The sequence below is a fragment of the Primulina huaijiensis genome, unplaced genomic scaffold (assembly GCF_012295235.1).
Source record: "Primulina huaijiensis isolate GDHJ02 unplaced genomic scaffold, ASM1229523v2 scaffold41579, whole genome shotgun sequence".
NCBI lineage: Eukaryota > Viridiplantae > Streptophyta > Magnoliopsida > Lamiales > Gesneriaceae > Primulina > Primulina huaijiensis.
In genome coordinates this window covers 1-12,499 of record NW_027359910.1, presented here as the reverse complement: position 1 = coordinate 12,499, position 12,499 = coordinate 1, and the positions used below count along the sequence as shown (strand labels likewise).

Genomic DNA, 12,499 nt, shown 5'->3' with positions numbered 1-12,499 from the left:
TGATCTTATCGCTGATTCTTTCTTAAAGATATCCGAAGTAACGCCCCTTATCTTGTTCTTGCCATCCACAACATGTGCACGTTAGAGAGGCGCGGCCAGTTTTTCATTCTGACGTTAACAGGCGTCAACAAAACAGATCAGGAGCACCGACTAAACCCTTCGCTGATTTCCTCGATCCGGTCGGCTCTAGCGGAAGTGAAGTCCCAAGCTGTTGACGGATCGGCTCTGATCACCTTATCCGAAGGCAAATTCTTCTCCAACGGCTTCGATCTGAGACATGCCCAAGTCGTTGGAGTCAAATCCGGCTCAAACCAGGCTGCCATAGACGAGCTGCTCCGTATGGTGGATCTGTTCAAAGGAGTCGTCGCCGACATGATGGCTCTTCCTATGCCGACCATCGCTGCCGTCACTGGCCATGCTGCCGCGGCTGGGTTGATGTTAGCCATGAGCCACGACTACGTCACGATGACGTCGTCGAGGAGTGTGTTATACATGAGCGAGCTGGATATAGGCATGACTTTGCCGGATTATTTCATTGCTCTTATCAGGGGGAAAGTCGGATCCAGTTCGGCTCGGCGGAGATTGGTGCTTCAGGCTGCGAAGGTGAGGGCGGAGGATGCGGTGGCGATGGGGATTGTTGACTCGGCGCACGGTAGCGCGGAGGAGGTGGTGGCGGCTGCAATGCGCACGGGGGAGGAGTTGACGAAGAAGAAGTGGAGTGGGAAAGCGTATGCGGGTATTCGGGTTGCTCTGTACCCGGAGGTTTGCGGGTTATTGGGATTGAAGGATGTGACGGTAACGCCTTCAAAACTTTGAAAATGAGAAAATGAAATGCAAAAAAAATAAATAAATAAAGGTATGCTAATTGCTACATTATGGTTTGTTTCATTTTCCGAATCATCGCCCTTCTTTTGCATTTTTATATTTAAATACATTAGAGTCGAATCATATTATTAAGAAATTATGTTATAGAATTCCCAGAAAATTGAAATGATTAATTATTCAAAGAATATTAAAATTTGTACTTATATATTCGAATACACTCGTTATGTTTGTATAATTCGTTCAACTACAGATAAAAAAAAACACGTGACAATAAAAAATGCAAAAATGATGTTTTGTGATTAAATACCTACCAAAAGACAAAAAAAAAACATGTGTCATTTGTGTAATTAAATGACCCAAAAAAAAGAGTAATGATATTTTTATAATTAACCAGCAATCAAAAGATAATAAAAAAATAATGTTTGTAATTATTAATTTGTCTAATAACGATTAGACTTAAATTAAGAGAAAATTTTAATTTTTTTTCAGAGTTTCAGCAATTAATTAATTTGATGGAGGATTTTACTATGATAAGATAGTAGGATATTAATTGTTACTATTATGAATGAAGTTTAGATATAAAAAAAAACTGGAATCAATGTCATTTTAAAAAAGTAACGAGTTTATTTAGGGGTGATTCGGCACGATATACAGAGTTTTCTAAACAATATAGTATACCATATCGAAAAATACGATATTAGAATACCGGATGTCGATACCGTACCGAAATTTCGATATATCAATATCTCGATACCGTGCCGAAATTTTGATATATCGGTAAATTAACATTGATACCAAAATTATGTGTAAAAAAAAAATTCCATTCTCTTGCAACGCAAAGTGATCACCAAGTACAAATTGAAAGACCAATTTGGATTAAAGTCTGAAACTCAACACAATAAAATAGAAATTGAAATCTTAAAATGTCCTAATTTATAAGTGAAATTTTTGTAATTTATAAGTGAAATTTTCGGTATTTCAGTAAAACATTTAAAATCCATACTACATACCGTAAAATTTCGGTAAGGTATGAAAATTTCGGTATACAACACATATCATATCGACACATACCGAACAAACCGAAATTAACGATATACCGAAATTTTCGGCATTTTTCCCACCCCTAAGTTTATTATATAATATACTTATCAAACGGAACAAAATAATTGAATTAATTGATAATCATGTAATTACGTATAAACTCATTTTTAATGGGTTAAAACACTCAATTGTACAAGATAAGAAATCAAACTAAGATTTTAAAATAATAATAATAATAATATTATATAAAAATATACTTCTGAACAACATAGGTAATGCGGTATAAGCTGACAAAAATCCAATTAAAATGCAATGCCAAACGATAATATTCAAACAGAACCAAAAATCTTGATGGCATCGTACTCTGGGATGGTCGACTCTTTCGTCAATTAAAGATAAATAAAATTGAGAAAAAAAATAGACTGCGACATCAAATTTTGGTGCCATTGTGGAAGCCAACTAAAAAACAAAATAAAAACCCAATCTTTAAAACTAAAGCAATCTAATTCAAATCCTACGACTCAAGCTGTCTTGGGTTTAGGGGCCTTTTTCTGTGGTTGCTTCTTCCTTGGGATAGAGTTCTTCATCCCCAGGAAAAATAGAAGTGCACCAACAAATGCCGCACACTGCCCACCAAAATGTAAACCAAAGTAATTCAAACTGCGAATATGATGTAATGTTGGTATGATGTGATGTTGGTGTGAGAATAAGAGAAAGTTTACAGTTACAAGATGGAAACAGGGGCGCATATTCGGATACTCGATTTCATTATTGATCAGAATGACTAAAGTTTAAGTCATACTCGAGAAAGTGTCGAGTTGGTTTGTGTGTCAAGTGAAATGCAAGTGTATCAAAGCTGGGCAGGAGGTACAATTACAGCAGAAAGTCTGATAAAACTTCGGATAATACAGTCCTATACTATGTCAGCACCATATTGCCATGACTTACTTTGAGGGACTAATGTTTACGAGGCTCATCAGACATTGAACTTGACCTAATCGTAAGTTTTGACAAAGAGTTGATTTACACCACAAAATATCCCATTTCCAACCATGGTTATGATATGTGAAATACGTAGTACGTCTGATAGATTGTGAGACGACCCTCCCATCCAACAGACTCGCGTACCCCGGGTCATGACATATGGTGTGCTGCAATATCTTGGGTTTTTGTATGTTTGATTGAGTTCAACAATGGCCATGAGTGTGAAAAAGAACATAAATATATTGGTAACAAGGTGTTAACGTGTTTGGCATCAAGTAAGGTGTAAGTATATTGAAGAGAGTTCATACCAGAAGAAAAGCACCAAAACCACTGCCAAGCACAAATAAAATACCTCCTAACCCCTTCAAGAAAATACAGGCAGCGACAAAAGTCTTGGACTGCAAAACACGAGGAAAAAAATCATTTTGCGCTCCAGAAGTTATCAAGAATACATGAGCCTTTACATCAACATGTAAATTGCTATTCCCGATTCTGTTATCAACAAACTTCTTGACAAAATGTAGCTTGGGAGCCCATTCTTTAGCTGCAGGTCCACCATCGTCTCTAAATTCATTGAACCTACAATATTGAAAGCCGCATCAGTAGAAGGCAACTCAATACAATGTTTTGAAACGGGGATGGTCGATGATTTATGTTGAAAACAAAAAAACCAGATGTTTATTTCCTTAAAATTTCTGACTAAAAAGTATGACTTGGGGATCACAACCATACACACAAACAAAATTTATCAAGCGTGTGAAAAAATTATATCGAAAACTAGAAGCCTCCATTGGTTTGAAAATCTGGGTGAGCAATCGGACTTTGAAAATCTTAATATGTCTGGATAGTTGACTGTTTAGCAAACAAGTATAGCTAATATTAGGGACATTGATGGCAAGTCTACAGAACTCAACTTTAACCTAATTTTGATTGCTCTAATTCCAAATGTTAAAATTTATCAGTAATATTGAAACAGTAACCCATATCCAAGTTCTCTTTTCATCCATTCTTATTTTTAGCCGAAATCTCCACATTTCGGTTTTGTCTAGACGATAACAATTTCAGATTTAAGAATCCACCATATCAGCTTTAATATCTCATCATAGAATTAATAATTTGATTCTTGAAAATTTATCATGTCAAGAAGGTGATACATGTGAACAATGAATTGTGATGGAGGAAAAACACAATGTCAGACTAAATGAACTAAGAATATCAAATGGTAAAAGTTGCTCATTTCATTGGCGGTTCGTAAAAAACAACGATACCTTCAAATTACCATCAACTAAATCTATTGAAGGATGACTGCAAAAAGTTGATCAGCAAATGCTCATTTGTATATCTACTCTGTATATCTTGGTATTTTAAGCTCCATTATAAATACCTAGAGTATGATAACATGAACTTACATTATCATAATAAGAATCATCACCAGAGAGGAAGCACTTTAAGCAAGCAGACCAAAACCAGGTGGAATGTATCCCATAATCAAGTGGCAGAAGAAGTTAAATTTCGAAAAGTATATAGGAAAATGTACTTCATTGAAACAATCACAAGTACCATAAGCTCTTGTCGAAAATATCAAAGTAGTGGGATCGAAAATATCAAAGTAGTGGGAAAAGCTGAGGTCCTCTTTCTTGTTGACAACGGCAATTCTAAGCAAAAGTTCCGTAAAAATTTAATCTTGGCCCCTTATTTTCATTTTCCACAGTGTGAAACAGCCTTCGCCACTCAAAATAAATAAAAAACATGGTTCAGTTCCAACATAAAGGAATGTCGACATTCAGGAAGCATGGAAACCACGAATGAAAAACCTGAAAACTCAGGGTCCAATAAATCGTGCCTATCAAGGACGAAACAAAAACAAGAAGCTATATATATTTTGTTTTATCTTCTGTGATTCATAAACGTTTTAGCTCATTGCTCCGCCAAAGAAAAAAATGGTAGATCTGAAACTATGAGTCAATGCCATAACAAATATTTCTACCTTCAACTTATTAGCATCTCCACATAGAAACACGTTCACACATCTATAGCTATGACATATCTAATTACAGGTAAAGAGAGAACACTGAAAAAGAAAGAGCGAATTGGGTTACATTTGCCACGCAGACCGGATGAAGATGGAAGCAAAGAGCAGTCTTCCAATAAAAGAAAAGAAACCCATCTTTCACAATGCCCAGCCTTTTGCTCTTCCGCTTTATCCCTCTCCGTTGCGTGTGTGCTGAGTACCGTGAAAAAGGGGTTAAAAAGATAAGGGATCGAGATTGAGAAGGCAAATGATGTATCTTGATAAACTTCATGTCTGTAAGATGATGATGATGATGATGATGATGATGATGATGATGATGATGATGATGATGAATAGTGATTTAGATAATATCAGCGCTAATAATAATTCAGAGCACAGCTAATCATCAATTCTAAAAATGAGCTCTTTATTTCCTGACCGAATTTTTCACCAGCTAGCCGATCTATAATCTAAATGACTAAATGTGCATGCGTTCAATGGCTGAGTCAGCAACATGATTCTACTCGAGTTAATATCAAATTAATCCAAAATTTACATATTAATTTTTTGAAAAAAAATCGAGCAAGCCTGGGTGTAAGATAATGTGGCTCCCCCACTTCATGCGCCACTATGAAGGGTTAGTTCGATGTAATATGGCTATTAAGAGAGTCATTTCATTTTTTCACATGATACAATAGATTGAACAATGTCTCGATGAACCTTATTACCCAAGGTATTATCGAATAACTCCAAGTATGCTGTTATAGATGTAGATGTCTGGAGTCTGGTCGTTTGGAGTTTTGTTTTTTGTTAAACAAATTAACTCAGTTTTTAGTTCATTTTCAGACTTGATAATCAAAATGTATGTTTCTGGCAACTCAAGAATCCATGGAGAAGAATAGAGTGATGGATCACATGGAAGAGCAACAACAAGCTCCTCACTCTCTTTTTCGGTTTTGTTCATGATACTCATATGAGTAGTGTCATTATCCGGTCAGCATATGACACATAAATTGAGTGGATAAATTATGATAATTTATTCAATCATGATGTATAAATGATCATTATTTATCACACACCATACATATAATGTGTTTAGTGGATGATCCTCCATAAAACAACTTATTTGTCTCTTGACGTTTCATTTATTGAAATACAAAAACATTGTAATTAAAGCCTTTAATTACCAATTGATTTTACAGTTCGTAATTTTTTCTCGGTGAACTAGCTCTCAAATGTATCAATTATATATTGTTTATAGAAGTTTTATACAAATTAATTTTAAAAAATAACTATTTCAAATCTTATGTGGTACACACATCATATTGTATTTGTGCCTTTTCAACTTGTACACATGTAAATGATAAGTATATATTATATTATTAATTTTTTTGTGTGCACTTAACATTTCATTTTTTTTGCTAGAATTTGACTTTCTTCGTAATTTGCTTGTTCTCTTGGCCGTTGACTTCTTATGAATATCCAACAATATCGTCCGGTGCCGGAGGATCAATAAAGACAATGGATAAATCTCAATTTTCAGTTGAAATTACACCAAAAGATGAGCAAGATTTCGACAGAATAAGCGAGCTAAAAGCATTTGATGAAACCAAAGCTGGCGTGAAGGGACTAGTTGATGCCGGAATCACAAAAGTCCCTCGAATTTTCTTTTCCCCACCAGATAAATTTCAAAAGGACTCTAATCCCACCATCAATCCTGGATTCAACATCCCAGTTCTGGATCTTGATGGGATCGAAAATGACCCGCTTCGACGAAGAAATATAGTAGACAGAATCCGTGATGCATCGGGGACTTGGGGTTTCTTTCAAGTGATCAATCACGGGATCGGAGTGAGTGTTTTGGATGAAATGCTGGCTGGCACTCGAAGGTTTTATGAGCAGGATAATGAAGTGAAGAAAGAATGGTACACAAGAGATGGGATGGAAACAGTTGTGTATAATAGCAATTTTGATCTGTACGGGGCTGCATCGGCTAATTGGAGGGATACTACATACTGCAGCATGGCTCCTAAAATTCCAAATCCAGAAGAATTGCCCGAGGCATGCAGGTAATTTTGTTTCAAAACAAATATTTGTACTATTAAATTTTCACTGGGTGCATACGCTTTGTGGTACGATTATTTGTTCTGGTCCAGTTAGATCGATTTTAAAATATTTGAGTTACAAACTGGTCCAGAGTATAAGGTTTATGTATATCCACAGCAGAGTTTGATTTGAGTGAAATACAAAACCTCGATCGATGTTATAGATTTTGTAGGCTTAAGAATTTTGTGGTCTCTTCTGTTAGTCTTCTAAAGATGAATTCCTTGCAGGGACATCATGATTGAGTACTCCAAGCATGTGAAAAAATTGGGTCGGCTTTTATTCGAGCTATTATCTGAAGCTCTTGATCTCGATGCAAATCATCTAAACAACATAGGTTGTTCTGAGGGGCTAGCCATCTTGTATCACTATTACCCTGCATGCCCCGAGCCCGAGCTGACATTAGGAGCAAGCAAACATGCTGACTACGACTTTCTCACTGTTCTACTGCAAGACAACATAGGAGGCCTTCAAGTTCTGTGTCATGATCAATGGATTGACATTAACCCTGTGCCAGGAGCTCTAGTCATCAACATTGGGGACCTTTTACAGGCACTCTTCTTTCAATTACTTCGAATGTTTTTATCCCAAGTTTTTTAGACAAACGGAAATCATATTTTCAAAATGTAGGAACAAAATTTACAGAAGGTATCTGATCCACCTATCCCTTTGAGAATGAATATGTGGTATCATTAGTTCGTGGGGTTCTCGGAAACTTCTGTCAAATAACTCATCAGCTATAATATTTGGTGTTACATCATTTTCGATATTGACCAAATGATATATATCCAATTTGTGTTCAGTAATTGTGTCATCCCCCATGGTCATGTCCCTGTGTTAATATACTGTCATCTTGAATGTCTTTCATCAGCTGATATCAAATGACAAGTTCAAAAGCAGCCAACACAGAGTTGTAGCAAATCTTGCTGGCCCAAGAGTATCTGTGGCATGTTTCTTTACTACTGGTTTGATGCCATCGTCAAAGTTATAGGGACCTATAAAAGAACTGCTATCAGAAGAACACCCTCGAAAGTACGGGGACACCACAGTAAGGGAATACTCACTGCACTACAACGCTAAAGGCCTAGGTGGGACTTCTGCTCTGTTGGATTTCATGTTATAAATCAACGTTTCAAGACCTGTCGTTTACAGAATCTGTGTGCCATGATTAATGGTAAAATTGCTATAATAACAGAACATCTGTTTCTTGTTTTTTGTTGTGTACGATCTGGGAAGAATTCGAATCTAAATTGTATGATACTGCGGTTAATTAGATCAGTACCCACCTGCTAGATCCAACGTGCAGTGTGTGGGACTGATCAACATTGATCAGGCTCATGCGTTGCCAACATATTGGGCCGTGGATTCAAGGGAGTATCGAATTTTCCAGATACTGCATCCTAGCTCGAAGGCTTTAATCTCCTATTGATATTTTAATTATTAAAAAACAGGAAGGAGATGAACATTTTGGTGAATCAGTTTGTCTTCTCAATATGATATTTGCTTCCATATCCCTATAAGTAATAAAAATATTAATGTTTCATCAAACACAATAATGAAAGACAATTTAAGAATAATAGAAAAACAGGAAGGACCGCATTCTTACTCCATTTTCTACCATTGTCGATGTTTGCTTCTTTCTTTTTTTTTTGTGACAGGAAAGCTCGAAATTTAATTACTTGAGATCGTCTATTACAAGTCTAACCAAGCAAGAAAAAAACTCGTCATTCACCCAAACAAAAGATGAAGGGGATGAAAAAGCAAAATGAGAAATATGATGAGCCACTCTATTGGTCTCTCTACGAACATGCACAATCTAGCATGGGTATAATCTCGGCTGCTCAATTTCCAATGTAACCATGGTTCTCTCAGTCGGTAGTGACGGCTTGCACTTCCAAAAGAGAGTCTGTTGTCATGTGGGAATATATATTTCGGATGTTGTTTAAAAGCTGTCGGAGAATTGAGAATCAAGAGTACCTTAGACAATTAAATGGCGGTGACTTTAATTAGAATAAATTTCAAATTGAACTTGGTGGAATCAGTCAAAGGGGCAGTGCCATAAATCTCCCTTATTTGCAGTATTGTAAAAGGATAGCTAAAAAAATCCAAATATATTTAAATTTGTAAGAAGTAAAAATAATTTCAAAATAAATACCTTTGCCAAGTTTGTATTTTTATCTTACAATTTACGTCAATAAGTTTATGTATATCTTACATTTTTACGGGTAAGAGATACAAACCTAAAGAGATGGTGCATGTAATATTAGAAGTTATCAGATTTATTTGTTATTTTTCACAAATATTAAGAAAAATATATGTAATATTTAAATATAATTTAATTTTTTTTGTTAATATGACATGAAAAGTTAAATTAGTTAACTTTATTGTAAATATAGGGGCCGAGCTATTTTATAATGTTCTGTAAACAAAACCTTCCCGTTAGAAATAATTTCAAGTAAAATCGCTAATGTATTTCTAGCATTAGGCTTGGAATTTTTTTTATTATTATTATTTTAAAGTTAATAAATAATTTAATAAAATGGTCAGAACTGTGAGATTTAAAAATCTTGGAGTTACAGACGACAGTGAGACATATGTACAGGAAGGATTGATCAGAAAGTCAATAACGTATTGACCAAGATGTGTGTTCTTTTAACATTTTTTTTCCTGTAAAAGATTCCTCGAGAACCAAGTCAATCTCACCAAACAATTTAATGTTAATAAAATATTTCTTAATTTTTAAAAAAATAAATTTAGAAAACAAGTACAATGGTAGCTCATTTGTTTCTAAAAAATAAACAAATTTTTTAAATTTTATATATGTTCATTAAATACTTGGAAACAAAGAAAATAAATGGTCGATCCCACTTTCCTTTTAGGCAGTTTGGAAAATGATCGGCAAAACAGATATCTTTCTTGCCAGGACAGGCCTCAACCTTTGACCATGTCACAACAATTAGAGGATAAAATTTCAAACCAAAACTAATGTAAAGAATCGCACGACAACACCACATTAATTTCTTTATCATAAAAATCATCTTTAATAAAAATAACTAAATTAGAGTGGGTATTTTAATTTTTTTCGAATTATTAAAAAAATGGAAGATTTTGCTTGGAACATGAACAACCACTGTTCCTCTATCGGGCTCGCTCGATGTGTATTTGTCATATTAATTATAGTCAACAAGTAAAGCATGGAAGGTGCCGGTCCTTTTTCCGCTTCATACATCTAATTTCTTCACTTTTTAGGATGTCTTTTCTACATGGAATTTGACTTTTCGTGTATATATGCAATAAGACTACTTCAATCTCAATCGAGTAATTGACGGGTGTGTTTCTAGATTGGGACCCGATTGGACGTTTTTTTGGCAATTTCTTGGCGACTTCTTCCGACATATATTCAAATTCTTCCGGTCATCCATATGTAATTCAAAAAACACCCAACTCCAACACGCAGTGCCCCTTCAACTCCTTTAAACAAAACAAGCTAGCAAATATGAAGTAAGAAGTTCATTAAGAAATAAGTAATTTTTCCAACCTGCAGAAATGTTAAATATGTATAACAATTTTATTGGCAGCCAAATTTCTTTTCTTAAGATGATTAGATACCTTTTAACCAACCATCTGCACACTTTCTTTGGGCACATCTTCGTTTTCCCACCTTAAAAAGTGGTCCACCGAAATATATATACATTCACACGTCCAAACTTCGTATTACCCATCTTCTTTTCTCTCCCCCACACAAATCATCTCCAACTACTATATGCTTAAATTCAAATTGGGATTCTCTTTCTTTTTTATATTTTTGAAAGTAGACTACCTTTTTCCCCATCATTTATGAGCAAATAACACGTTCGCGACAGTTCAGAATTTCAGAGCGTGGCAATCTCATGTTTTCAAATCTTTGCCGGGTGTTTGATCTCAAGTATGGTTTGGAAGGAAGGAAATTCAAGTTCATGGATGATTTGTAGTGCTCCATCTTAATGTTGTACACTTTTTTTTTTTTTGGCTGGAAATTTTTGAATAAGTATCTCTGAATTTATTTCTGTAATTAAATCCTTTAATCGAAATAGCATGTCACTCCCTCCCATTCAGAGTCCGCCATTTTCACATTTTGGCTCGTCTTTATCTTCTTCACATGCTAGCTTCCCCATTATCGCAGTTGCCGTTATTGGCATTTTAGCGACATCTTTATTGCTGGTTGGCTACTATGTCTTTGTTATCAAGTGTTGCTTGAATTGGCACCGAGTTGATCTTTTAGGCCGGTTTTCATCCTCTAGAAGACATCTTGTTGAAAACCATTTAACTTATGGCTCTCAGGTACCGGAAAATCTTGGGCTGAACGAAGCTGCGATCAGATCAATCCCAGTTTTCAAGTTCAACAAAGGAAAAGGAAAAGACCCAGCAGTCCGAAACTCTGGCGAATGTGCCATCTGTTTGATTGAATTTCAGGAAGAAGAGAAGCTGAGAATCATCCCAAATTGCGGCCATTTCTTTCACATTGATTGTATAGATGTTTGGCTTCAAAACAACGCCAATTGCCCACTTTGTAGAACAAGCGTTTNTGCATTGACAGTAGGAAGAAAGATGAGCATTTCCCTGTATTTCAGTCATTTCGAAGGTCATTCTCCATGGATTCAGCGGACGATAGACAGTTGTATTCAGCTGTTCAACAGATAATAAATCAGAAAAGGGACGCAATCGGTACTGAGACTTCAAGTGCAAATGAAGGTTGCAGCAGCTGCAGAATTAAAAGATCTTTCTTTTCTTTTGGTCATAGTCGAGGTTCAAGAAGTGCGGTTCAACCAGTTGAGTTGGAGGCGTTAGGCTAGTTACCTTTATTTTATTTTTAGGTATATATTAAATTATTAAAAACTTAATATGAGTGATTCTTAGTTTTTTTTTTATACAATGAGAATGATTTCTTATCTAATATAAATCTATACCATCTACACCAGTGAGAATGAATATCACTCAACCAAATAAATAAGGAGATCCTTGACGATTCGTAATCACATTAGCTAGTTCGCACTACTTCGAAATCTACATCACGATATGTTATCTAGTCGAGCTTAAAAATTAATAATCGAATCGAGCTTGAATTCAAGTATTTTAAATTTTTTCGAGTCGACTGGACTCGATTGTACCATCATTTGGATATTTTATATTACATATCAATGTATATGTTTTAATGAGTGAAAAGTTAAATAGATATTTAGTTCAATTTATGTCATGATTTAAATTTATTTAGAGAAAATCGAATGTAAATTTTTGAAAAAGATAATTTAAAGACAAAAACTTGTGTGAGACGGTCTCACGGGTCGTGTTTTGTGAGACATATTTTTTATTTGGGTCATCCATGAAAAAGTATTAATTTTTATGCTAAAAGTATTTCTTTTAATTATGAATATCGGTAGTGTTGACTCGTCTCATAGATAAAAATTCGTGAGACTGTCTCACCAGATACCTATTCTAACTGAAAAGATGGGGCATTATAATATTTAGATATATATTATGAAGAAATACAATCAATCA

The 12,499-nt window shown here is 35.1% G+C and overlaps 3 protein-coding genes and 1 long non-coding RNA gene across 4 annotated transcripts; 3 read left to right on the top strand and 1 right to left on the bottom strand.

The window, feature by feature from the left end:
- The first annotated feature begins 72 nt into the window (after window positions 1-72).
- Window positions 73-992, top strand: LOC140969441 (enoyl-CoA delta isomerase 2, peroxisomal-like). Its single transcript, XM_073430794.1, has one exon. It carries the CDS (start codon window positions 73-75, stop codon window positions 814-816), a length of 744 nt encoding a protein of 247 aa, XP_073286895.1. The 3' UTR covers window positions 817-992.
- A 1,033-nt stretch (window positions 993-2,025) lies between these two features.
- On the bottom strand, window positions 2,026-5,125 carry LOC140969445 (uncharacterized). Its single transcript, XR_012173936.1, has 3 exons — window positions 4,950-5,125; window positions 3,315-3,429; window positions 2,026-3,248 (listed from the first exon to the last, which is right to left on the bottom strand). It is a non-coding gene; the product is annotated as an uncharacterized lncRNA (long non-coding RNA).
- Window positions 5,126-6,269: 1,144 nt separating this feature from the next.
- On the top strand, window positions 6,270-8,442 carry LOC140969439 (1-aminocyclopropane-1-carboxylate oxidase homolog 1-like). The gene is made up of 3 exons (XM_073430793.1): window positions 6,270-6,930; window positions 7,195-7,516; window positions 7,836-8,442. The coding sequence occupies exons 1-3, from the start codon at window positions 6,383-6,385 to the stop codon at window positions 7,953-7,955; spliced, it is 990 nt and encodes a 329-aa protein (XP_073286894.1). The 5' UTR covers window positions 6,270-6,382; the 3' UTR covers window positions 7,956-8,442.
- Window positions 8,443-10,423: 1,981 nt separating this feature from the next.
- Window positions 10,424-11,867, top strand: LOC140969444 (RING-H2 finger protein ATL16-like). Its single transcript, XM_073430804.1, is given in 2 exon segments — window positions 10,424-11,528; window positions 11,531-11,867. Coding segments are annotated over 2 exon segments (756 nt in total). The 5' UTR covers window positions 10,424-11,038; the 3' UTR covers window positions 11,797-11,867.
- Window positions 11,868-12,499: the final 632 nt, after the last annotated feature.

Bases quoted from the DNA above. Each gene is read 5' to 3' on its own strand.
- LOC140969439 (XM_073430793.1), top strand. From the start codon at position 6,383: ATGGATAAATCTCAATTTTCAGTTGAAATTACACCAAAAGATGAGCAA. The intron at 6,931-7,194 runs GTAATTTTGTTT...AATTCCTTGCAG, and splicing joins GAATTGCCCGAGGCATGCAG to GGACATCATGATTGAGTACT. The intron at 7,517-7,835 runs GCACTCTTCTTT...GTCTTTCATCAG, and splicing joins ACATTGGGGACCTTTTACAG to CTGATATCAAATGACAAGTT.
- LOC140969441 (XM_073430794.1), top strand. From the start codon at position 73: ATGTGCACGTTAGAGAGGCGCGGCCAGTTTTTCATTCTGACGTTAACA.